This window comes from Somniosus microcephalus, chromosome 9 (genome assembly GCF_052327205.1).
Source record: "Somniosus microcephalus isolate GS21.2 chromosome 9, FLI_Smic_1.0, whole genome shotgun sequence".
Lineage (NCBI taxonomy): Eukaryota > Metazoa > Chordata > Chondrichthyes > Squaliformes > Somniosidae > Somniosus > Somniosus microcephalus.
Window position 1 is genome coordinate 165,980,909 of NC_140995.1, and position 27,512 is coordinate 166,008,420.

At 42.5% G+C, this 27,512-nt stretch overlaps 1 protein-coding gene across 2 annotated transcripts; it reads right to left on the reverse strand.

Moving 5' to 3' along the window:
* Positions 1-8,899: 8,899 nt before the first annotated feature.
* prss35 (serine protease 35) lies at positions 8,900-26,114 on the reverse strand. 2 transcript variants are annotated; one of them, XM_085997484.1, is made up of 2 exons: positions 25,646-26,114; positions 8,900-13,098 (listed from the first exon to the last, which is right to left on the reverse strand). In XM_085997484.1, exon 2 carries the CDS (start codon positions 13,077-13,079, stop codon positions 11,940-11,942), a length of 1,140 nt encoding a protein of 379 aa, XP_085853610.1. In that variant the 5' UTR covers positions 13,080-13,098; positions 25,646-26,114; the 3' UTR covers positions 8,900-11,939. The 2 variants fall into 2 exon arrangements, with proteins under 2 accessions (XP_085853610.1, XP_085853611.1); XM_085997485.1 differs by lacking the exon at positions 25,646-26,114 and adding an exon at positions 23,763-23,940.
* Positions 26,115-27,512: the final 1,398 nt, after the last annotated feature.

Here is a 27,512-nt window from a genome sequence, read left to right on the forward strand (position 1 = left end):
TCCCAGTCCACTTTAGTCAACTCTGCTCTCATTCCTTCATAGTCTCCTTTATTTAAGCTTAGTACGCTGGTTTGAGATCCAACCTTCTCACCCTCTAATTGAATATGGAATTCAACCATGTTATGGTCACTCATTCCAAGGGGATCCTTTACTAGGACATTTTTAATTAATCCAGTCTCATTACACAGGACCAGATCTAAGATTGCCTGCCCCCTGGTTGGTTCAGTTACATACTGCTCAAGGAACCCATCCCTAATGCACACTATGACCTCTTCCTCAAGGCTGCCCTGCCCAATTTGATTTGTCCAATCAATATGAAAGTTAAAATCCCCCATGATTATAGCTGTTCCCTTATTACAAGCCCCAACTATTTCCTGGTTTATACTCCGACCAACAGAGTTGCAACTGTTAGGCAGCCTATAGACTACGCCCACTAGTGACTTTTTCCTCTTATTGTTCCTTATCTCCACCCAAACTGTTTCACTATCCTGATCCTTTGACCCAATATCATTTCTCACTATTGCAGTGATTCCATCCTTTATTAACATAGCCACCCCACCTCCCTTTCCTTCCTGTCTGTCCTTCCTAATTGTCAAATACCCCTGGATGTTTAGTTCCCAGTCATGGTCACCTTGCAGCCATGTTTCTGTAATGGCCACCAGATCATACTCATGTGTAGTTATTTGTACCATCAATTCGTCTATTTTGTTACGAATGCTGCGTGCATTCAGATAAAGAACTTTTAAATATGTTTTGTGACAATTTATTCCTGCCTTTACCCCTTTTACTACTCTACCTTTATCTTTATACATTCTGTCCCTTCCTGACATGCTCTGGTTTTTAATTCCCCCACTGCTACCTTGCTCTATTGCCTTCTCCGCTGACATTTTTATTTTTCGCTCTCTTGAAACCTCCCCCCCACTAATTAGTTTAAAGCCCTCTCTACAGCCCTAGTTATTCGATTCGCCAGGATTCTAGTCCCAGCACTGGTCAAGTGAAGTCCGCCCCAATGGAACAGCTTTCTCCTGTCCCAGTACTGGTGCCAGTGTCCCAAGAAGCAAAACCCATTTCTCCCACACCAGTTTTTGAGCCACGCATTTAACTCTCTGATTTTATTTACCCTAGCCAAATTTGCTCATGGCTCAGGTAGTAATCCAGAGATTATTACCCTTGTGGTTCTGCTTTTTAATTTGGCCCCTAGCTGCTCATACTCCCTCAGCAGAACCTCTTTCCTTGTCCTATCTATGTCATTGGTACCAACATGGACCACGACAACTGGATCCTCCCCCTCCCACTCCAAGTTTCTCCCCAGCCCAGAGGAGATGTCCTTAACCCTGGCACCGGGAAGGCAACACAGCCTTCGGGACTCTCGCTCTCGGCTGCAAAGAACCCTATCTATCCCCCTAATGATACTATCCCCTACCACTACAACATTTCTTTTTACTCCCCCCACTTGAATGGCCCCTCATTCCACGGTGCTGTGGCCAGGTTGCTCATCCTCCCTGCAGTCCCTGTTCCCATCCTCACAGGGAGTAAGAGCCTTGAACCTGTTGGACAAGAGCAAGGGCTGCGGCTCCTCCAACACTACCTCCTGGATCCCCGTACCTGCCTCACTCATAGTCACACCTTCCTGTCCCTGACCACGGAATACATCTGAATTAGTTAATCTAATTGGTGTGACTACTTCCTGGAACACAGAGTCCAGATAACTCTCCCCCTCCCTGATGTGTCGCAGTGTTTGAAGCTCGGACTCCAACTCATCAACACGGAGCCGGAGTTCCTCGAGCAGCCAACACTTACTGCAAATGTGATCACTATGAACATCAATGGTGTCCACCAGCTCCCACATATTGCAGCAGTAACACATCACCTGCTTTCCCATTCTATGTAATTAATTAAATTTATTATTATTATTTTTAAATACCCTCTGCCCCGATTCTAGATGATGAATATCGCACCTCTATTTAATTGAACTTACCGACTTATAAAGGTTTAAAAGGGAAGGAAAAGTACTTACCAACCAGCCAATCACGTACCAGCTTGGCTGTGATGTCACTTTTGAATTCTGACCTCCCCTTGGAATGTTGCCTGTGGAGCCTGTTTAGGCTGCCTCGCCTCGCTGCTCCAACTCGGCACCCGCTGCTGCTCCCAGCTGCCTCGACTGGGCAGCGAGCTGCTCCGCCTCTGCGATGTCTGCTAATCCTGAGACTGGCAGGAAAAACAAGGCCAGAAACAAAACAAAAACAGCACCTAACACCCCACTTACCCAAACTCTCAATGGCACTCCATTATATTGTTCATATAAATGAATAGTTCTGGAAGGACTATCAATATTCAAGTTTGGAGGGTGATTCGGAATAAAAATACTGAGTTAAGCATATATTTAAATAAAATGTTTTATATTGTTTTGGAGATATTTGGTAAATAATGAAAGGTACAAATTAGTTTATTGTTTTCTTAAGTTTTATGTATTTCTCTGCATTTTTTGTAGCAATTTATTATTTAAACAGATGGAAGGTAAAATTGAAGAGCTGCTTCTCCATATTATACGCAGAGGTTTGTTTATTAGTCTACTTGCAGGGGTAAGAAAGCTCTGTGGCCCTGAAATTCCATGGGGTTCTCACAATCATTCATCATAACTTTGGCAGAAGATCAACTGTGAAACCCTGGAGAAATTGTGCAAGTGGTTGTTTTCAGTAAGGGTAACATAAGGAAACCCACAAAATGTTAAGCAGTTGTGAATAAAATCTGTAGTCTTACTTATAGAACTTCCCGTACAGTGCTATAAATCCCTGGACAATATTTTCTTTAAGAGACCTGTGCCAAAGACCTGCAGAGGTTTAATTCGGTGTAGTTGGCTGCAGTGCGGATTATTGGATTGGTCTATGCAGATCATTTTTCTGCAAATACATTGGTTCCTCTTGATACGCTGCAGTCATGCTAATCAGTCATTCTCTTCATTTTGGCTCCAAAATGCAGGTTATTGATTTCTGCCTTTTGCATACCATTCACAGAAGACGACCCATTTACAAAGCATGTTGTTGGGTAAGCCCATCCACCAAGAGTACTTGCCAGTTCACATGCTCAATCAACCTGTCTAAATACTTCCTTGTCCACCTCCCTAAAGTGTTTCCTGAGCTGCCTGCTTTCTCTCAAGTATCTCCTGCCCACGACTTGCCCATTATGCCCAAAAATTTCCCAGTCCACCTACTCCCCTGCCTCAAGTGCTTTCCAACTCGGCACTTCCGCCTAAGCAAGTGCTTCCTGATCTACCAAAATATGAAAGGTGAAGGAAATAAAGGAGGAGAGTAAAGGATAGTGGGTATTGGAAGAGAGGAGCAAAAGTAAAAGAAAGCAAGATGTGAATGAGAAAAATCAATGAATTGCAGGAAAGTGAGAAAGAGAAATGAAAGAATCTGCAATTCTATCGCATTGTATCACATCACTCAAGGTGTCCCAATGTGCTTCACATACGATGAACTTTGAACTGCAATTATTGTTGTTATGCAGGTTATGTAACAGCCATTTTGCACAAATATCAATGGGATAAATGGCCAATTGATCTATTTTTAGTAGAGTTGATTAAGGGAAAAATGTGGGCAGGACACTGGGAGTATAGTACCTCGGGATCTTCAGTATAGATTTCTTAGGTATATTTCAGAAAATAATATTTCATATTTTGGGATACAGTATATGAGCACTTTGAGACCTGACCTGTGGTAAGTGTAGCATATTTGGAAGGAAAAAGCTGACTTTAGGTCTATGGTTCCCAAAGCTTTCCACCACTGGGACTTTTCCTTGCCTCATGTCTGGGTCTGTTGTAAACTAATTGTTAGAGATTGATTGGCAGGATTAGTCAACAACTCCATTATCATTGTATCATGCGACTACCAGGATGGTATAAAGCAAATTAAATGGACCTTGGTCTTTTTTCATCTAACGATTCCTATGTTAACATACACTTGAACAGACAAACCGTACCTCAGTTTAAAATCTCATCCAAAGGGTTCATAATGTTTCAGTACTGCACTGAAATATGAGCCTAGATTATTGCCAGGAATTTCTTTACAGCTGCTCTTGCTCCGCTGGGTAAAGTGGTTTTCCGCCGCATTTCCAGCAAAGTAACACCGGCGGAGCGGGAGGAATTCAGAGGAATTTCCCAGCCTGCATTATTAAGTCCTAGAATGGGGATTGAACTGCAATCTTCTCACTATGAGGCAAGGGAGCTGCCAATGACAGTTATGAAGAAAAACAGAAACAAATTGACAGAGAAAGAGAAGACCCTCTTTTGGTAGATTTACCAGTATCAGTATCCTAACTAGAGGGTTATAGGCACCTAAAGTTTTTTGATAAAGTCCAACCCCCAAAAAGTATGAAAAATACTGAATTATAGTTTTTGGTGATATTGTTAGCATGCAGCATCTATCTTGTATTCTTAGCCACTGCTGTGCTCTGTTCCTAGGTTTGGCCACTCCTGAATCTGGCTAATATCTGGTCCTGGCCATCTGTTATCAACTTCTTCCAGACTATATCTATCATGCTTCCAGCCTTTATTTCCTCCCATAATGCTCCTAGACCTTGTATGTGATTCCAATCTCTATCTTATCCCCACTGCACAATGCTCCCAGATTCCCTTTCCGTGCTCCCTACAATCTAATCTCCTTACAGTGCACATAGCCCAGTGCTTCCACACATCAATCCACTCCACTCCACTCTTCCCTTGGCTTTGTGATTCCACATTTCAGCCCCATCCAATGCTCCCCACTCTCCAGTGCTCAAAGCTCCCAATGCCCTAGAACAGACCCCAATGTCTCACAGTTCTTCAGGATCCCCAGCCTCCTGAGACTTTCCAATTTCCAGGCTCCACTTTTATTAATCCCATCCAGACACCAGCCTCCTTCTGCAGTGCTGTTGGACCTTGCAGTGTATGCCATAAATATGTATTCCCATGTTCTAGCAACCACTCCCATGATTGCAGCAAGAGGCCTACTGGCCCCAAGCCCCAGACTGCATTCCCATTGAGTGTTCCCAGATCCCAGCACTCCCAATCCCCATGACTACTTGCATGTCCAGACCTCCTCCAACTCCAAATCTGTGCCCTCTCCCTTCCATCCACACTTCAACCCCTTACTTCCACCTGGCTCCCCCCAATCCCTACTCAAACCCCACCTTTTATGTCAATCTCTGAGGCTGCAACTCTTCAACTTCACCCCCCACCTTTAATCAGGCATATGTTGCCTCCCAATTTCCTGCATATTTTGAGCCTTGAAAAAAAGTAAGAAAAGTACTAAATACATTGGTGAAGGAAACTGTGTGAGTGCCACAGAAACACTGGAAACATGCAGAAGAAAGAGACAGAAGGGAGGGCAGAATTACAGAGAAAGAGTTGGACAGAATGATGAAGACACAATAGTGGGAAAAATATGGGACAGCATGTGAAGTATTCAGACTGGTTGAGTGAGCCTGCAAACTGGCAAGTACTCTTGGTGGCTAGGCTTACAAACAGAGAGGAATAGGGAGAAAAAGATCAGAAAACAAGACAGAGAAACTGATACTTTGGGGGGAATTTATACCTGAAAAAATGGGCGGATTTGGAGCGTGGGGGTAGTTAAATTGTTAAAAATTGGAATCCCGACCTTAACCCACCTCCAACCCGCTCATTTCCGGTTTTAACAGAGGCCACAATGCTTACTTCCTCACTTCCCCCAGCCAGATGATGGCCGGCCATGATTATTCTCACCACCCCCACCCTGCCCTCCACCCCCTGGTCCCTCGACGGCCACGATCGTCCTCACCGCACCCCCCCCCCCAAACCCAGTCCCTTGATGGCCGCGATCATCCTCACCTCCTCCCCCTCCCCGCCGGCCCCCACCCAATCCCTCCCTCCTTCCTCTGTGCGGCCTAGTGCAGCCTACCCGCCTACAGCCAGCCCGCTTCTCCATCCGGCTGGCTGTGGGTGGGGAAACAGAGGCTTCAGATGCAAATCAGGCCCTGCCGTTCTCCCGGGTTTCCCGCCTGCATTGGAGCACCCCCACCCCCAACCCACCTTCCCCATGAAAATCCAGCCATAAGCTTTAAGAATGGGAAACGGGCAGAGACTTACAGGAAACTTCCAGATTACAGGAAAAGAGATATTTTTGGTTATAACTAATGCAGTGAGAGATCAACTATAGTATGTTGTGTGTTACATGTGTTATAAAATAGCACGTCCTTGAGTATTGTGTGCAGTTTTGGTCGCCTTATCTGAGGAAGGATGTTCTTGCCATGGAGGGAGTGCAGCGAAGATTCACCAGACTGATACCTGGAATGGCAGGAATGACATATGAGGAGAGATTGGGTCGATTGGGCTTATATTCGCTGGAGTTTAGAAGAATGAGAGGGGACCTTATTGAAACTTATAAAATTCTAACAGGACTGGACAGACTAGATGCAGGAAGGATGTTCCCGATGGCGGGAGAGTCCAGAACCAGGGGTCACAGTCTAAGGATAAGGGGTAAGCCATTTAGGACAGAGATGAGGAATTTCTTCACCCAGAGAGTGGTGAACCTGTGGAATTCTCTACCGCAGAAGGCAGTGGAGGCCAATTCATTAAATATATTCAAGGAGTTAGATATATTTCTTAAGGCTAAAGGGATCAAGGGATATGGGGAGAAAGCAGGGACAGGGTACTGAATTTGGATGATCAGCCATGATCTCATTAAATGGCAGAGCAGGCTCGAGGGGCCGAATGGCCTACTCCTGCTCCTATCTTCTATGTTTCTATGTCCTCTGACTCACCATGAGCAATGCCATGGGACATGCACTAATCTTGAAGAAAAGCAGGTAATCATCTGCTTTTTATTAAAAGATAACTTTACATGTGCAGAAGTAATCTACTTAAGTTGATTAAAAACATGAGTCAATGTAATTCTTGGAGTTCAAGCCAGATATAGGATGACACTTGAAAGATCTTCAGATTAACTCCAGTGCACTTCCATATTTTAATACAAAAATAAAAGATGAGGAAATTACATATACTTTGAATGAGGAAGAAAAATGGAAATTAATACATTAATGGGAGGTTTAAAGAGAACTTAATAATGACCAGTTTCTTAGACATAACCAAACTAAGCAATCTCCCAAACCCACTATGGTACTGAAACAAACAAACTGGAAGGTCTATTTCTAGTTTGTACTGAGTAGGTTAATCTCAACTGGGGTAGTTTAGACGCACTACAATTGCACTGTTACCCTAGGTTAGGAAGTGGAAAAATCAGCCAGGGTTCTGATTTCTGACTGCTATCCAGTAACACCTGCAGGAAACTGCACATATGTGGGTGTGGGTGAGAAAGGATAGGCTCAGCTGTGATGTCCACATGGCCAAATACTCTGTCGACAGACATTTACACATGAAGAATGGCCACCTTGGCAAGGTTCTGGAGCGATGCCGGCACCCATTGAATCAGAGTCTAATTTTTCTGAGTCCACCTTCGCGGGGAATTTCCAATATGCAGTGGCAGTAGGCAGAGTATGTCACTGTTGTGTAAAATTTACCCCCATGCCTCATGCTGAGACATCCCCATCAGAAACGAAATTGAGAAAATGAGAACACTGGATAAAATAAAATCACACAATCTAATGACGCAAGAGCTGTTGAAAGTGAACTTTAATATGGTCAAGTGCACGTATATTTATTTATTATGTGCAAGTGAATTCCAAGACAACTGAAGAGTTCAGCTGACATCACAAGTTGTGTGAGCATCATTGAAGTGTCAACCTCAACTACTGGATAGTGTGTAATTGCTTTGTAATCATTTCTTCTGATTATCATTTTATATAAAGTTTACTGTACAATATTGGGCCGGACTTAAGTAATAGTGAACGAACAGCATTTGCTGTTAATACCCCTTTGAAACTGACCGCAACTTCAGGATGTAGCGCATACACATCCAAACACGAAAATCCTGAATTTACGGTCAGCCATTTAGTGTTCCGACACTGGCTCCGCTGTGCCCCCCCCCGCCCCCCCCCCCCATAGCCGGCAATCAATGTCATCAGGAAAATCAGTGAAACTGATGATAACTTCGGCTTTTCCGTGATAATATCGCTGTTAAATACCCCATTAAAAGTTAAGAGCCTTTGGATTAGGTGTAACTGGGGTTTTAGCAGTGTATTGACTGCGAAACAGCTGTTATGGCCCTGAAAAACTCATGTTAATTTTGTGGAGTGTCAAATTTATCAATTTTCATAAAAATTACAATTTTTCCAAAACTTTAAAAATTATGTATTGTTAAAAGTTTGTTCATCTTTATTTCAGGTTTGCATTTTCTTCATGTGAGAGCCCCAATCTTTGTTTTGCTCTCTAACATTTTAAAAAAGTTGGAATCAAAGGAGCTTCTTCACTTCCTGGTTTCGCGTCTGTGAGAATTCTGCATTGCGATTGGCTGCTTAGACAGATTGTTGATGTCACAGCAGCTTACGTTAAGTACACTGATTTCAACTGCATGTCGGAAAATTGAACTTCTCGCCACAGAGAGCGCAAGATTTTGTGGGAAGCTGACTTCGGGGCCAACGGCGAACGTCTTTGCTTCGCCGCAGGCCGCAAATTACAGGCCAAATAACTTTTTTACTCCCTTGAGAAACAATCTATCTATCATCAGAGGTCAGCAGATTTGCTTGTGATGATTAGCAGCCATTATAATGCAGGTTGCTGTGTAAGTGATTGCATGAATTATAGAAAATAATTACTATGCTATCTAGATAACTTACAGGATTGTTGTCTGAATAAATGAATGTGATAGTAACTGTGCTTGGATGTAATTGAATACATAGCTGAGCATGTATAATAAGCATCAATAACATATGTATGCAGAATGTGTAACTATTTCCTGTGATAAGAAAAACACAACAGACAACAAAAGACAGAAAAGGTCTGTATTTTTCTGCTGAATATACAGTGAGGTTCAAAGGAGTAGTTCATGTCTTACAGTATACAAGAAATCAGTGAATCTACAAAAACGGCACTTTCCAAACATACGTTTCACAAAATTCTTAAAAACGACAAAAGAGCAAATATGCAAAGCAACCTGTATCCTGCCTGAAGCAAACAAAATGATCAGCGCTCACTTATTTCCCCCTTATATGAATTTTCTTTGATGACCAATGTCAGTCATGATCCAGCCTGGAACATTTTTCTATAGGGATCTATTTGGGTTCAGGGGTTGCACAACTATCCTGGGCAGACATGTACTCTTTATACATTTAAAAGTAATGCAAAATATCAATAATTTTGTTGGAAATTTTTCATCGACGTTACTTTTTAAAAATAAATTTGTGTTTTTTGTGACCCTGTGATTGGCCTAAAAGAATCAGTTTGGTATTACTCTCTATTTTTTAACAATTGTCATCATTTAAACTATGCATCAAAGAATTGCTCAGATTTTCTTGCCACAGCTGCTGTGTTTTATTTGAGTACAGTTACATTTCATTTTAAAGAGTGAAAGATTTGACTAAGCAGAGTGAGCCACTTTACAGTTCTTAACTAAATACTTTTTCTATTCTATCTTTACAGTTCTGATATATGAAAGTTAATTAACATGCAAAGACAGTGAGTGTAGCAGACAGCATAGCACCAGTGCATTTAAAGTGGTAGAACCTTTCTAAAACTCCTCATTTACATAATTTTCTGCTTCACTCAATATATTTGTACTTCCAGTGATTTTAATGCCACTGAAATATATGTTTCAAGACATGCTGGAGTACCAAATAATATGTCAGTGTTTATTTAGGAAAGCATTCTGTAATGCACTTTAAAGAACTGTATTTGCTACTAAATGTTTAGCTCTTAACTTCTCTGCCATAGATATAAGGTCTGAAACATGTTATCGGTTTACTTATACTTTTTTTAAGGCAAGTCTGCAGATCTTAACCATTGCTCTATATATAAATAAGAATTGTATACTGTTAGCACAACAAATGAGTAGACTGGTACTTTAAGCATTAGTTTCTAATTCTATTCAGATGGCTGGATGCAATTGAATAAGATAAGTCTCTGACAACTCACTTTTAAAGAGATTGTTCAGATTTTCTGAAAAGAAAAACTGCTCTTGGTCAGTTATAACATTATTTTCCCACGGGCACTAATGTTCATCACAGTGAAGTAGTTACATTTGTTTTTGACCTATCACTGACTCAGTATTTTTGGGGGGGGGGGGGGGTGAAGAAAGGAGAGGTGGTTGAAATTTGAACATTTTTAACTGGACGAATCACCAAATTTATTTTCTCATTCACAACATCCAATCAATAACCTCTTAATGGTTACACTTAACATTTTAAAGGATTTGTTCTATGAATTCTATAATAATTTGTAACAGAACAACAAACCGCAGCATTTACTTTTCTTTAACTTCACTAAACTTTGTCGCTACTATATTGATGAGAGCCATTACTTTATCTTTGCTGTATTGATGAGCTCTATCATAACAGTTCATTTGTAAAGTGGTATACATTGGTTGAGGTCATCAAAAATGGAACATATCCACAATTCCTTTCAATGGAAACAAGATATGAAGAACGCCCATTATGAACCTCCAATTCCAAATGCTACAATGCTTGATCAGTACAACTGAGACAAATGATAAGACACAACGGGGGAGAAATTTATTATAGCCCCGTTTGGGGCGCTAACTTTTAAAAGTTGAGAAAATTAGCGCCAGGTGCTAATGTTTCTCAACTTAAAAAAAAAATCGGTTTTGCGCTCCAGGAAGGAAGTAGAGCACTAAATCAAGCGCTCCACTTCATTCCTGGAGTGCAACAGGGAGCAGGCGGGGCGGTAGGTGTGCAGCGCTGCTGCATTGGAAGGCTCCTCAGCTCCCTTAAAGGGAAGGGCCATTGCTGCAGGCTCTGCAAGGAAAAAAACGTATCTGGTCCCCGATGGCAGCCGCGATCCCGCCCGATCAGCCCAATGCACTGCAGCAGAGTGCCGGGCTGATCGATCGCTGGCGACCCAAAAAAAACCCCACAAAGAGCATATCAGATTTTTTTTCACCTACCTCGGCCACCTCGCCTTTAAGTCTCGCCCCCGAAGCACCCGGCCTCCCGATCAACGCCTCCTGCAACCGTTGGTGACATTGCCCGGCGATGCTGCAGGGGGCGGAAATGAATTTTGGGTCCGGGGCGATGCACAGCCAGATGACGTCACAATCTCCAGGCGCAGGAGATTGTGGCGCTTGGGGTTAGTGCCGCCGCAAACCGCCAGGTGAATTTCGCAGGCGGCGGTAACATCGCTGCGCCCAGGTGGTAAGTCCTTAGCACCCCGTTATCGCCCCCTGGAGGCGCGAACGACAGGCGCTAAGGCACCAATGTGTAGCCCAACTTCTCTTACACAAACTACACCAAATTCAGTTACAAATGACATGTGTTGATAGCTTTGTATATTTTGTTACTAAAACAAATTGTCATACTTTAATAAGTGAAATTGTTTAAAATCTGGGTGTATATTAGCGTTTATGTATACAGGACAAATAATGAAGTTCTGGAGATCGCAGCAATGTATTTTTCAACCCCTTAAAAATAACTTTAGAAATGAGAATAAGCAAACATTCTCTATTTTAATACATGTATCTTTCAAAATCATTAAGTAGAATACTTATTGGGCTATTAATCAACCTTGAATAATTTGTTCCTGCAGATTAATTATTACAGTATAATACTGAATAACTAAACATTTTGAACAGCAATGTTACCCAGCCAACAATATACTCTGAAAGGCTCCCGTTAATTTTACATTTTATATACTTAAATTAGAGCACCCTGAACAGATTCTTTTAGTCGAGATGAAATTGCACATATCTTTTCAATGTGCCTTGATGGAACACCATCATTCATTTCGTATGTGAAGGACCAATGTCTGCACACAAGTACATAGATGCAGACACGGGTAATATGTTTAATGAATTCCATCAACCATCTCTGCAATCCGCATAGTTCCCATGTATCCAGAAGCATATCTGTGCATATTTAAGTGGAGTAATGCGCACAGCCACATTGTAATCCTGTTGTACGCCATTGATATCCACCCACTGATGACCAGAAAAGACTCCAATGATCTTGCGTTTCCAATTACGCTTGTCTGGCTCCTTAAGACGAATGTAAATACCTGAGCCACTTGATCCAGGCTGAGCATCACAATATTGATAGAATAGATCATTGGATTCATCAGACACAGTGCAGAAACGATATACCAACTTCCCTGGTCTGTCATTATCGAAGCCTGAAAAGTGAATCCGGTTGCTTGGCATATTCTGGACAGGGGGGCTAATTCCTATCTCCATGTACTTGTGTTTCTGAGGTCTCTTTAATTCAAGAATAGCATAATCATAATCCACTGCAATATCATTAGCCACGCCTTTGAACCAGCCCTTTGGTACTTGGGTACGCTTTACTCTTGACCACTGGAAAGATGGCTTATCATTTGTTGACCGTTTATTCCTCTTAGATCCTTTCCTTTTTCCACCCCCCTTGGATCTCATCTTTAAAAATCCTACTCTTAGCCTTTTGGCACCTTTCACATAGTCTTTACCATCATGAATGCAGTGAGCTGCCGTTAGCACATGTTTTCGTGACACTAGAATCCCAGTACATCCTGTGGAGATTTTCACTGCTGTATTAAAAGGGTAGCTAGTTATGAAATGCTTGTTACCAATGCTAAATCTACTGTCCAACCCAAAGACCTGCCTCTTCCTCCTAGAATGGCCTCTTGTCTTAGCAGACTCAAATTCATTTTTCAGCTCAAATTCTCTGACATCTACCTCAGTCAACGTACGTGTCCCATTGTTGTACACTGTTTCATATGAAAGGTAATTCTGAAGGTCAGACACAGTTGGCAGTGGTAGTTTCTTTTGGCAAGCAATCCCACAGGTTGAGTTTATCAATAATTTGGTTTTAGCTTCAAATCTTGGAGGTTCTATGGTTATGGTTCTTCTGTCCAACACTCGGGGTGCTCTTTGTAAGTGCCAGGTATAATCTTCCTCAGTGTCAATCCCAAAGGCAAATGTTAACGTGTTCATGGAGAGTAATAATAAAAGTGGTATAGTTCCCATTGTGAAGCCAGATATTTTTCTGTGAAGAAAAGAAAAAAAATGATTTAATATAAAAATCCTACTTTTAATTCTGCAATTTACATATCAAAATTATTAAAAGTTATCATCTAGATAACATAATAGAACTTGGAACTGTAATATAATTTTGAACCAATATTTACTGCTTGAGAAAGAGAAGATGGACACATTTATAATATAGAATCATGGAATTTTGCAGCACAGGTCATTCAGCCCATTCGCACTATGAAGCACTCGGAAAGAGCCGCCTATTTAGTTCCATTCTCCTGCCCTTTCCTCGCAACCTTTATTTTTTTCTTATTCAAAATAGAATCAGAGAATTGTACGTATGCTTATGAGCTATCTGTAATCTTGTTTCGGAGATCTAGAAGAAACAGTAGTAACAAAACACATTTCCTATGAATGCTGAAGAACGCAAACTATTTTGCAAGATAATTGGGTAGGTCCCACCAGGCCTTTTCTTTACCCATTTCATTTGATGCCAGGAGACTGAGACAGTTCAGGTCATCGACGTTTCCCACTGATAGGAGCTGTGTTGGTAATGGAGAAAAATAAGCCACATCACAAAGATAAGTTAGGGAGGCCATTCATAGAAATGTATGACTAGCTCATCATTCCATAGAAGTGTACGGTCTCTCCCTGCCCTCACCCCCATTATAGAAACTAACTGCCTCTTGATTGATGCCAGAATGTTTACCTTCCACTGCCTTACTTGGAATACGATTCCAGGTATTGATTATTCTTTGTATGAAGAAGTACTTCCAGACGTCAGTGGTAAACTTGCCACAGTGTCAGCCTCAGCTCAGTGGTAGTAGTACTCTCATCGCTGAGTCAGAATGCATGGATTCATGCCCACTTCAGAGACTTAAGCACATAAGTTAGGCTGACACTTCAGTGCAGCACTCGGGGAGAGCTACACCTTCAGAGATGCTGCCTTTCGGATGAGATGTTAATCCGAGGCTCAGTCCGCCCTCTTGTGGTGATTGGGCAGAAACATGGCAAATGCACTATAATGTGGATAAATGTGAGGTTATCCACTTTGGTGGCAAAAACAGGACGGCAGATTATTATTTGAATGGCAATAGATTGGGAGAAGGGGAAGTGCAAAGAGACCTGGGTGTTCTTGTGCACCAGTCGCTGAAGGTAAGCATGCAGGTGCAGCAGGCGGTTAAGAAGGCAAATGGTATGTTGGCCTTCGTAGCAAGAGGGTTCGAGTACAGGAACAAGGATGTCGTGCTGCAGTTGTACAGGGCCTTGGTGAGACCGCACCTTGAGTATTGTGTGCAGTTTTGGTCGCCTTATCGGAGGAAGGATGTTCTTGCCATGGAAGGAGTGCAGCGAAGATTCACCAGGCTAATACCTGGGATGGCAGGGATGAAGTACGAGGAGAGATTGGGTCGATTGGGCTTATACTCACTGGAGTTTAGAAGATTGAGAGGGGATCTCATCGAAACCTATAAAATTCTGTCAGGCCTGGACAGACTAGATGCAGGAAGGATGTTCCCGATGGCCGGGGAGTCCAGAACTAGGGATCATAGTCTAAGGATAAGGGGTAAGCCATTTAGGACTGAGATGAGGAGGAATTTCTTCACCCAGAGAGTGGTGAACCTGTGGAATTCTCTACCACAGAAGGCAGTGGAGGCCAATTCATTAAATATATTCAAGAAGGAGTTGGATATATTTCTTAAGGCTAAAGGGATCAAGGGATATGGGGAGAAGGCAGGAATGGGGTACTGAATTTGGATGATCAGCCATGATCTCATTGAATGGCGGAGCAGGCTCGAGGGGCCGAATGGCCTACTCCTGCTCCTATCTTCTATGTTTCTATGAATGGAAAAGATCCCCGGGCATTTTTTGAAGAAGAGCAGGGAGTTCTCCCACTGTCCTCAACCAACAACACCAATACAGGTTACCTGATCATTTATCCCAATGTTGTTTGTTTGTGGGACCTTGCTTTGTGTCACTTTTCCCCATATTACAACAGTGATTTCATTTCAAAAGTTCTTCATTGGCCTGAGATCATGAAAGGTGCTGTATAAATGCAAGTTATTTCTAACCTGTCTGTGCCTATGTCTCCTACATTCATTTAAGGTACATGCTAATATTTTACTTTGGGCTATATTGTCAAGTGGTAATTTATCATAGGATAATACATGCAAACCCATAGATAAGTATTCATTCTTTCCACATTTACTTGTTTAACAAAACTATGCTCCCCCCGCCCCTCAGGGATCAATGCTAACCTTTTTCAGCACCTGCCTTGTTAAGTGCTGAAAATGCTTAACATGCCCAAGGGCCTGTCTAATCTGCTTAAATTCATAGGGGTAGATTTTTTACTTGCCACTTGGGCAGAAAACTGGTGTTGTGGATTGGCTGCCCATTGCAGATTGACAGTTTTATGCCTGGATGGCAAGTTGAAAATCTACCCCATAATGTCTGGAGAAGGTGGTTGGAAGATGCATGGAGTTAGCACACTGTACTTCCATCTCTACAACCTAGGTCTGCATGTAGCCCAGGCTGATGGGATGGAAGTCTACCCTCTTTGCTGGCTTTAAGAGTCCTATGTGAACTAAGTGTGGCCAACCTCAACCCAATTACTAATGGATGAGGTCACAGAACAAACCTGCATATAGCTCAGCATTAAATAGAACGAAACTGGAAAATCTAGTTCAGAAAGGCCATAAGGCTGACGGAAGCTAAAGTGACACCCACTTTAACCCACCCCCAATAAATCATCAAAAGTGAATTTAATTTCTTTGAAAACAAATCTCAATTAAAGACCTGGGTTCAAATGTTCCTGGAGCTGTGGGATATGCAACTTGGGATACCAGGACAATCGTGTCGACTCCTTTATAACTTGCCCTCTGACAGTCCATGTCTCTGGTCAACATCTCCCTGTGCTCTACCACTGACTTCTTCTCCTGTTCCCATTCTCCATGCCTCTTAAGCATCTCATCCATAATCTTCCTCTTGCCTTTGACATTGCTTGTACATACCTCCAATGAGCCTTGTACTCTTCATGCTTGATACCTTCCCTGTCTATATGCCTATACACTTTTAATGTTCCTCATATATCTAGTCTCATCTTCTTGACTCCACCTCTTGACCTTTCATTGTATCTTCTCTAACCCTAGCCACTCAATGTCTGAGTCTTGATGCTTCCCTTCCTACTTAAAGTGTCCCCATTTACGTCATCTGTACACTTTTTTATTAAATGTCTGTTTCCGCTCTGATCTCACTGACACAGAAAGGTTGTCAGGATACTTTACTGGGGTGGTTGTATTTCAGTTTCCTCTGTGATGCGAAAACAGTATTTCCTTGCAGTAAGGATAAACTAGTTCTACATTACAAGGGAGGTTGTAATAGCCATGCCTCACAACATTCCCCTGACTCTCACTGCAAGAATAGAATTAAACAGATTTATTTAATAGGGAGACAGGAGAAGGATGGATAGAGCTTCCAATACACAATGGGAGAGAATGGAGAACTCAGATTCAGAAACACATTGAGCAGACAGGAGAGGGTCACATTACATGGGCTGCAGGTGAAAGGGAGGAAGATCACCAGTTGCTATTGCAACAGCTTTAGCATGCAGTTGAATAACAATACATGCGACAAAGTGAGAGGAATATTATTCAGCTTCTGTGTACTCAGGTTTGCATAACACAGCAATGGCTACAACAGTACTGACTGACTCAGCTTTAGAAAGATTTGCTTTGTTTATGAACTCGCCAGGTGTTTGATCATTATATGCTGCAATTGTCTGCATGTGGATTTGACTGTATTTAATTAAGGGGTCGTATATCTTTGAAGTTGCTATATATTGTCACCCGTGGTAAATTTCAAAGGATACAAATTTATAATGCAGAAAATTACAAAGTAGAATTAGTTGAGAAGGTAATACAAGTACAACATATACAGACACGCAGCTCCCTTTATTTGGGACAGTCTCTGCACTTTTAAAGATTCGATGTTTACTGTGCTGCAAAATTGCTTCCATTTTCCTCAAATGGTCAATTTTTTTAGAGTAATATAAAAACAGGTTTCATGAGAATAACATGGCATCAATACATGTTCATGTTATTCCTCTCTAAATGTATTACATATTTGAATTTGTTATTTGGCATTACTGGAGTAACTCAAAGACATGGAAAAACAATAATTTTACCTAATTTATTTTTGAAATGTACACAGGAAATTTAATCATATCCATCTTTTGAATGAAATGTTAAACTGAGGCCTCGAGGGGGGGTTTAACATAGGTGAGCGGGTGGGAGTGGGTGTGGGGGGGAGTGGGTGTGGGGGGGTTAAATGGGGGAAAATTGGACGCTCACTCCAACCCGCCAACTGCATTTATTCAGGCGGAACAAGGGTCGGGCAGCCAAGCCGCTCCCAGGAGGCGGGTTGGCTCATTATATATGATAATGAGGCTGAAAGCCTCGGATTTAACCTGCTTTGCAGGTTTTACTGTGGCCGGCCGGGTTTCCTGGGCTTCGGGAATCCCAGCAGCCGCAGCGAGGCGAGGACAGCCTCGGGTAGAACTCCTTGTGGGTCGGAAGAAGCAGGAATGTGTCCTCCCGGCCCACCAAACTCCCCCAGCATCACCCCCCACCCGCATACAAACCTCCGCCCCCACCCCGGGAACGGACCCCCACCGGGGTCGGGGATTGAATTCTAACCCCCCCACCCGGGGTCAGGGTTCGGACCCCCACCACCAGGGTAAGGGATCGGAACCCCCCCAGGGGTCGGGGATCGGGCCTACCTGGTCCTGCGGCCTCCTCTGGAGCGTACCCCACCCGACTGGAAGCCAAACCTGTCAATCAGGCTGACTTCCAGGCGGGAAACCTGTCAATGACGTCAGATGCATGCTGTGGAGTTAAATCTCCACAACATGCTGGGAAACCAAGACTTGCTGGTTTCCTGCACACTACCAAATCCCGCCGCTCCCAGCGTGTCTGCAGATAAAAGTTCTGGCCCTCATCTCCACTCTCGGATGGACGTTAAAGATCCCATGGAACTAGTCGAAGAAGAGCAGGGGAATTTTCCTGCTGTCTTGGCCAACATTTATCCCTCAACCAACATCACTGAAACATATTTTCTGGTCATCCTTATCTGAGGAAGGATGTTCTTGCCATGGAGGGAGTGCAGCGAAGATTCACCAGACTGATACCTGGGATGGCAGGAATGACGTATGGAGAGAGATTGGGTCGATTGGACTTATATTCGCTAGAGTTTAGAAGAATGAGAGGGGATCTCATTGAAACTTATAAAATTCTAACAGGACTAGACAGACTAGATGCAGGAAGGATGTTCCCGATGGCAGGGGAGTCCAGAACCAGGGGTCACAGGCTAAAGATAAGGGGTAAGCCATTTAGGACTGAGATGAGGAGGAATTTCTTCACCCAGAGAGTGGTGAACCTGTGGAATTCTCTACCACAAAAGGCAGTTGAGGCCAATTCATTAAATATATTCAAGAAGGAGTTAGATATATTTCTTAAGGCTAAAGGGATCAAGGGATATGGGGGGGAAACAGGGACAGGGTACTGAATTTGGATGATCAGCCATGATCTCATTAAATGGCGGAGCAGGCTTGAGGGGCCGAATGGCCTACTCCTGCTCCTATCTTCTATGTTTCCCATTGCTCTTTGTGGGATCTTGCTGTGCGTAATTGGCTGTCCCATTTCATTACATTACAACAGTGACTACATTTCTAAAGTTCTTCAATGGTTGTAAAATGCTTTGGGACATCCTGAGGTCGTGAAAGGTGCTATATAAATGTAAGTTATTTCTTTATCTTTCTTACTCAATAAAAAGGATATTTTAATGAGATCAATAAGTGTGCCAGGGCTAATAACTCTTGAGAACCTAATTGAGAGTGGATTATCTTCATTAAGATGAAACAATTTGCTTATGCTTGTATAAGGCACCTGAAGCCTATTGAAGAATTTAGATATATTCAAGAAGGAGTTAGATATATTTCTTAAGGCTAAAGGGATCAAGGGATATGGGGAGAAGGCAGGGACAGGGTACTGAGTTTGGGTGATCAGCCATGATCTCATTGAATGGCGGTGCAGGCTCAAGGGGCCGAATGGCCTACTCCTGCTCCTATCTTCTATGTTTCTATGTTTCTATTAAAGCACTCTAAAACACCATACTATCCCTCATTTCCGAACAATTAGCTTCATTTGTTAACATACATTTACTTATCTCATTATTTATTTAACTGTTATATTTTGTATCAAACAGAATAAATGAAGTTAAAACTTCTGGAGATTTAAAGCAGCTAATGAACACCAACAACTCTGGTTACATCTTTTGCCTTGAGCACTTGGCTAAATGTTTACCCTCATAAAATATTGCTCAAGTGTTTGCGTGGGTTTCCTCCGGGTGCTCCGGTTTCCTCCCACAGTCCAAAGATGTGCGGGTTAGGTTGATTGGCCATGATAAAAAATTGGCCCTTAGTGTTAGGGGGGATTAAATACGTGGGGTTACGGGGTTACAGGGATAGGGCTTGGGTGGGATGGCTGTCGGTGTAGGGATCGGGTGCTAGGGTTTGGATGATCAGCCATGATCTCGTTGAATGGCGGAGCAGGCGCGAAGGGCCGAATGGCCTTCTCCTGCTCCTAGTTTCTATGTTTCTATGTTTCTATGTCTGGAATACAAATAATAAGACTGTCTATCAGTATATCAATTCACAATATACCTATGTTACAGATAGATAGATTCACACTTGGGGTACTGCATATAAGTCTGGTCACCATATTATAAAAAGGATATAGAGGCACAGGAGAGGTTGCAGAGAAGATTTGCAAGGAGGATACAAGAAATGCGAGGGTCTACCTATCAGGAGAGGATGAACAGGCTGGGTCTCTTTTTTCTTGAAAAGAGAAGGCTGAGGGGTGACCTAATAGAGGTCTTTAAAATTATGAAAGACTTTGATAGAGTAGACACAGAGAATGTTTCCACTTGTGGGGAAGAGCAAAACTAGAGGCCATCAATATAAGATAGTCACCAAGAAATCAAATAGGGAACTTGGAAGAAACTTCTTTACCCACAGAGTGGTAAGAATGTAGAACTCGCTAGTGGAGTGGTTGAAGCGAATAGTATAAATGCATTTAAGGGAAGGCTAAATAAGCATATGAGGGAGAAGAGAATAAGAACATAAGAAACAGGAGCAGGAGTAGGCCATTCGGCCCCTCGAGCCTGCTCTGCCATTCAATAAGATCATGGCTGATCTTCTACCTCAACTCCACTTTCCTGCACTATCCCCATATTCCTTGATTCCCTTAATATTCAAAAATCTATCGATCTCTGTCTTGAATATATTCAATGACTGAGCCTCCACAGCCCTCTGGGGTAGAGAATTCCAAAGATTCACCTCCCTCTGAGTGAAGAAATTTCTCCTCATCTCAGTCCTAAATGGCTGACCCCTTATTCTGAGCCTGTGACCCCTGATTCTAGACTCCCCAGCCAGGGAAAACATCCTCCTTGCATCTACCCTGTCAAGCCCTGTAAGAATTTTGTATGTTTCAATGAGATCACCTCTCATTCTTCTAAACTCTAGAGAATAGAGGGTTATGCTGATAGAGTTAGATGAGGAAAGACGGGAGGAGCCTCAAGTGGAGAATAAATGCCAGTATAGACTGGTTGGGCTGAATGGCCTGTTTCTGTGTTGTATATCCTATGTAATATAGATAGATATATAGATAGATAGATATCTAAAATTTAAAAATCTTGCATATGCTTGCACTTCTAGTACACAAACTTTTTTTCCCAGTGGCCATGATTTTTGGTAACAATTTAATGTCAACGTGTAATATTTAAACTGCCTATGTAAATATTTTATAATGGTACATTGCTATGTAAACAGTTGCCTATCATGGTTTGTTGATGAACCAATCAAATCACTCAAAATGTATATGAAAGAATTTTCATCTTGCATTTTTTCCTTAGTATTTGAAATTTATAATGACCAGAATAAGGTTAAAGCAAAATAATATTGTCAAAATATTGCACATTTCCCAAGAACGTGTTTAGAATTACCCAATTTGAATTGTCTTTTGACACCTTTTAATCTTTTACTTCACAATCTCAGTCTCCTTCAAAAGTCTGGACATTTACCGCAGAAATGTTGCTCAGAGCTTCCAACCACATCTGTGCATTCTGAGCACGTACCATTTGTAGAATTCCCCAGAGTGCATTAGTAGGCTCCTAGGTTGAACAGAAAGAGAGTTCTGGTATCCCGTGAATATTTGTGAATTTCTTTGCTTGTTTCAAAAGACTGCCAAATAAACTAGAGACTAAATACTCAAAGATTATTTCAGGTAGTTCTCATGTAAAATATTAACAGCTTTTCTACTATGAAGTGCTCAGTCAGACATATGATTAGCAGCAGTTGTAGTTTTGTTAAAGGTGCTATATAAATACACTTTTCCAACAGTCAACAAAGATTGAATATTGAAAATTGATTTTTTTCCCCTAAATGTTCAGTAAAAAAGTTATTCTCTTCTAAATGATTCTTGGAGTTTAAGGGAAATGTTTTAAATTAATATCTGGGAAAGTGTGTAAACAATGAACTTTTAAGTGTTTTATAAGGTAATTTTGTTTTTTATGAATTTTTTTTATCAAAGACTGTAAGTTGGCAAAATCACTTTTACAGGTACTAATTACTTTAAAACAGAACATAAAGACAGCATGGGAGCAGGTCGCTTGCCTGGCCTCTCAGCACAGGAACTGTGTGTGGTCTGGGAAGGCCTGAAGGTGGCGGAAAAATAAAAAATAAATATTATTGTAAGGCAGCACCAGCACATCTGTGTTTTATGAAGATAATCAACTCGTGTTGCATATCACCAGAGCTCAATAAAATCTCACCGAGGCAGGAGTATCAGGTGCCAATAATGATGTATCAACGTACTTTGGCTCAGTGGAGGCAATCTTATCATTAAATCAGAAGATTGTGCACTCAAGCCCCACTCAGGAGACTTGAACACATAATCTAGGTTGATACCTCACTGCAATACTGAGGGAGTGATGTGCTTTTGGATGAGATGTTAAACCAAGGTCCTGGCTGCTCACTCAGGTGAATGTAAAAGATTCAATTGTCACTACTTGAAGAAGAGCAGTGGAGTTCTCCAGTGTCCTGTCCAACCTTTATGCCTCAACCAACGTCAACAGAATGGATTATCTGATCATTTATCTCACTGCTACATATGGGACCTTGCTGTGGGTAAAGTGACTGCCAATTTCCCCTATGTTACAACAGTGACTACATTTCAAAACTGCTTTGTTGGATGAGAAGTGCTTTGGGACTTCCTGAGGTCTATATATAAATGCAAGTTTCTTGTTTGGGTTTCAAAGTTTCTTAGAGGTATTCTTGTATTAGTTTTTGCTACAGTGAAAATAACAGCAAGCATATTCCAACGGCAACCTGTGGCTCTTTGCAAATATACAGTTTACTTTCCCAGCTCTTGACCTTTGAAAGGCAGGCCACACCTAGATTTCCACCACTGCAGCTAACAAGTTAAACTAGCGAAATGAAAACAGAAAATGCTGGAAATACTCAGCAGGTCAGGCAGCATCTGCGGAAAGAGAAACAGAGTTTACGTTTCAGTCGATGACCTTTCGTCAGAACTGGAAAAAGTTAGAGATGTAACAGATTTTAAGCAAGTACAGAAGCAGGGAAAGGGGGGAGGAGAGGAAAGGACAAAGGGAAGGTCTGTGATAGGGTGGAAGGCAGGAGTTAAACTAGCCTTTCCACCATTTACAAGGCACAAGTAAGGAGTGTGATGGAATACTCTCCACTTGCCTGGATGAGTGCAGCTCCAACAACACTCAAGAAGCTCGACACCATCCAGGACAAAGCAGCCCACTTGATTGGCACCCCATCCACCACCTTAAACATTCACTCCCTCCACCACCGGTGCACCGTGGCTGCAGTGTGTACCATCTACAAGATGCACTGCAGCAACTCGCCAAGGCTTTTTCGGCAGCACCTCCCAAACCCATGGCCTCTACCACCTAGAAGGACATGGGCAGCAGGCGCATGGGAACACCACCACCTCCAAGTTCCACTCAAAGTCACACACCATCCTGACTTAGTATATCGCTGATCCTTCATCGTCGCTGGCTCAAAATCCCTAACTAACAGCACTGTGGGAGTACCTTCACCACACAAACTGCAGAGGTTCAAGAAGATGGCTCACCACCACCTTCTCGAGGGCAATTAGGGATGGGCAATTAATGCTGGGCTTGTCAGCAACGCCCACATCCCATAAACGAATTGAAAAAAAGCTACTGTAATGCTGCGTGTTGTTAACTCGCCACTAGGTGGCAGAACACGACAAGAGAACTTTCACAAGTTCTTAGTCCTGCAATAAACCAAGACACTAAAATACTTTATATTGTTACAAAATACTAAAAATAAAAACATTTGTTTTCTCAATTTGGAATATTTATTGGCAGGTATTTAAATATCAGATACTGACTGTTGCTTTGATAGCTGGTTCTTCGTTTGTTTATATATATAACAAAATAAAGATGTCTTCAAAGTTCAGATCGCTTTATAAGATTTCGAAGTTCCACCGTTATAGCAATCTACTACACCTCACTTGTTAATTATTTTACATTTGTATGTGCAACAAACAGTATGAGGTTTTGCAAACTTACCCGAGGACAGCAGGATTAATCTGGCAGGTCAGAGGGTCTGGGTTAACTCTTGCAGCGTTCTTTATTTACTCCGCACAAAGATTATCTCACGACTTCATATCATTTGAAATAAAATATTCGCGCGATGCCGAGCAGGCGCCACATCATACAATATTCTACAGTATTCCCACCTTTAAGTTGAGACGCCGGCTAATGTGGGGGGGGGGGGGGGGTTGCAGTATTTGTGCTTCGCTCTACCTTGTGCACCCTGACACCAGGGCCCCCGCCAGGAGGATCTCCCCCGGGTCCTAACGACAATAGTTTGATCTCAGATATATGAAAGAGTATCTTTCCATCTCCGATTAATGATAACGGCTTCTTTTAACGTGCACTCCATTCCTCTATTTCCCACTCCTTGAGATGCCATTCGACTTCTTTACATAGGGTGAAACTGTACTGATGAAAAGTCATCGACCTGAAACATTAACCCGTCTCTCTCTCTCTCCCTCCACTGCCTGACCTGCTGAGTGTCTCCAGCATTTTCTGCTTTGATTCTGTATTTCGCTCTCCTCTGATCATTTCCAATTCTGTGAACCCCCCTCCCCCCCACAGCTGACTTGTTTCCCCCGCAATCTCTGCTGAAAGGTCCGCGGTGTCCTCGGCTGTTCCCATCTTATCCAGGTAAAGCTGGTGTTCTTGGATTGTCGGCGCGTTATATTTCAAGAGGTGCGCTGAACAGATTGCTTTTTTAAAATACCTTATGGAATCTGGAATGACTTTCCAAACTGATTAACTGCAATGTTTTTACTTTATTCACACCCACAGTTGAAAAAGCATCTATAATATTTTTAATTCATTTGACTAAGGAGTCTTCAGTGTTTCAGTTTAACGTGTCATCATGGCAATAAAATGAAGCTCAGGAGAGGCAAACGGAGCTGCACAAACTCAAGTGGCAACGGCACATCCCGTGGAATTAAAATTAAATCCTGGAATCCTGCCGAGCATTGTGGTTTTCAGGGAGATGATGGAACCAAACCACGTATTGGCTTGGCGGTGTTAAGACCCTGGGGAAGTGTGTGTCTGTGTGTTTTAAATTGCCTTCAGTCAAGTCATTCAGCCCATGAGCGTTGAGGATTTCACACAAATGAAGGATCGATGGGCCAGGGAGCAGCCGCCGACAAAGGGTTGGGAGCCGCTGAGAGCGCCACCTCCTCAGGGAGCAGCGCAGGTTCCCCCGCACACACTGCCTGGCCGGGAGCTGCAGACCCAGCTCCCCGGCACCACTCCCCTCAGACAGCAACTGCAAGACTCTTCGCCTTATCCTGCTGACCTTGTTTTTAGAACTGTCTCCAGGATCAAAATCAACGGCACACAATAAACAGGAAATCTGGAGATTGGATTTTTATTTCGACATCATTTAAAAATAACGTCCACTCCCAGTAAATACCCGACTTAGAAAAAAAAGTTGTATTTTAACAGACTGGTCTTCACCAGAATTAGATAAAAAGCCGAGCTCCAAATCCAGATATATGAATTAATAATAAATATATATATTATTGTTCTGTGAAGTCAATAGAACCTGGGCAGTGTTAACACTTTGGTATTTGGACAAATAACAGACTTTTGATTAGTTTTGAAATGAAGACTAAACAAAGCTCTCGTTTTGTCAGGTACTTCTCTATAGAAATTGGGAACGCAGTCTTTTTTTACATACTTTCCTATCCGAACCAGCTCAATCCAATCCACTAATCGATTGGCGTTACTGGCCCAGGTTGGCTGCCCTTTGCCTTTCTTTCCAACAAAGCAGCTGGTCTGCTGCAGACGGTCCAATCGCGCAAGTTCCGGTCCCAATGAAGGCTCACCTACAGTGACCCTAACCTGTGTACGCACTGATCATTCCTTACCTGTAACCATCCGACAGGGGAATGCTGCACGACCCCCTCTCTCTCTCAAGGTATCACTCCTGGCCCCTCACATTGCATGAGGGGGCTTGTATCCGTACAGATCCTCTGGCGTTCACATTCGACCTCGAATATCAACGCAACGCTGCCGAGCAAGCCTCGCCTGCACAGTGCACTTGATGCTTTTGAAAGAAAAAAAGCCAAAACCTTCCCGTTTCTTCCCAGCCCAAGGGAACTCGGAGGGGTGTGTCCAATGGGATCAGCAGCCCCGCACGCTCGCCTGCCTTTCTCCCAGCCTGAAACGAACTTTTTGGCAGCTAGTCACATCAGACACTGTACTATTTTGTTTCCAAATTACTGTTTACAAACCGATCTCTACACTAAAAAAAACACAACCAGGCACGACTGGAAACAAAAACCTGTTGCGAACCACCAAGGACTCCTCCCCCGCCCCCAGATCATCTCCTCGTTACTGCTGGAGAGAAAGTTTCAATGTATGTTCCAACATGCCAGAGAGAAGGTGAAACAGAGTGTTAGCAACAACTTATTACACCTGGCGCACTGACATCGCGCGGTAATGTCCCGGGTCTGTACACGGACCGTCTGAACACTGACTCCTGGGCCTCTACACGGACCATGTGAACACTGAGTTCCAGTGTATGAACGTACAGCGCCAAGAATAATCTTCGGAGTCTATATTTTTCTGCCCAATGCATTCTTCTTTTGGCCTTTTAGACAACAAAATGAGCGCCACCAGCAAAAGATACCCACGTTTAAATTGGAACTATTTTTGTAAACTGGGCATTCGCATAATGCCCATCTTTTGGTGTGTTCTTAAATAAACCAGAACATGTGATAGTTTATGCATTCGACTGGCGCAGAATAGTTGGTGCCAGCACGGACATTATTAACAGATCTATTTTTTTAATATTTTGGAGTAATTTCTTATTTGCTTGGAATCGCAAACCATCTTCCCAACTTTGGGAAGCATAAGATTCAAAAGACAAATGTTTTGGAGGGACTTCTAGACCCGAAGAGAAAATGGTGAAAAATAAGACTTCAAGCTTGTGTCTAAGTGACTGGAATATACTTTGACATCTTTCCACACACCAGTACCTGTATGAGAATTAACCCGTGAGCATAAAGGCCAACAGATAGAACCCAATGGCCCAGAATTTGCGGTAGAAATCACGGCGAAACTGTCAGCGTTCGCCGTCATTACAGCTATGAATCTGACAGCAACTTCTGGCGTCCGCACATGCACAGTTAAACACGGAAATCCAGAAGTTACTGTCAGTCAGTCCCTGCTCCTCCACAGGGTACTCTGTTGAAGACCCCTGCAGCCGGCAATCAATTGGAATCACTGAACTGACGAGCACTTCAGCTTTTCCGCTCTAATATCGCTGTAAGAAACCCCCTTGTTCAATGAGGTGTAACGGGGTTTTTTAACAGCATATGATTCTATACTGAGCCATTACTACTGCTGAGCAACCGTTCTGGCCCTTTTCACAACTAATTTTATAGTTGTGGAATGTCAATTTTTTCCATTATGATAAAAATTCCATTGTTTTAATATATTTTTTTTAAGTTTGTTTATGATATTTCAGCTTCTTCCTTAATCCCATGTGTATGTCCCAATCTTTATTTTGCTCTCTGTAAAATTTATAAAAAATGAAGGATAATCAGTGCTTTTTACTTCCTGGTTTGCTGTCTGTGAGAATTCTTTAATGTGATTGGCTGCTTAGCCACCTTGATGACATTACTGTTGCTGGACGCTGGAGATCCCTTATTGATGGTGCCAGAATGAAATTAACATTGGAAGAAGTGAAATCGAGGCCACAGAGATCGTTAGACCTTTGTGGGCAGCTTT

Bases quoted from the DNA above. Each gene is read 5' to 3' on its own strand.
- prss35 (XM_085997484.1), bottom strand. From the start codon at position 13,079: ATGGGAACTATACCACTTTTATTATTACTCTCCATGAACACGTTAACA.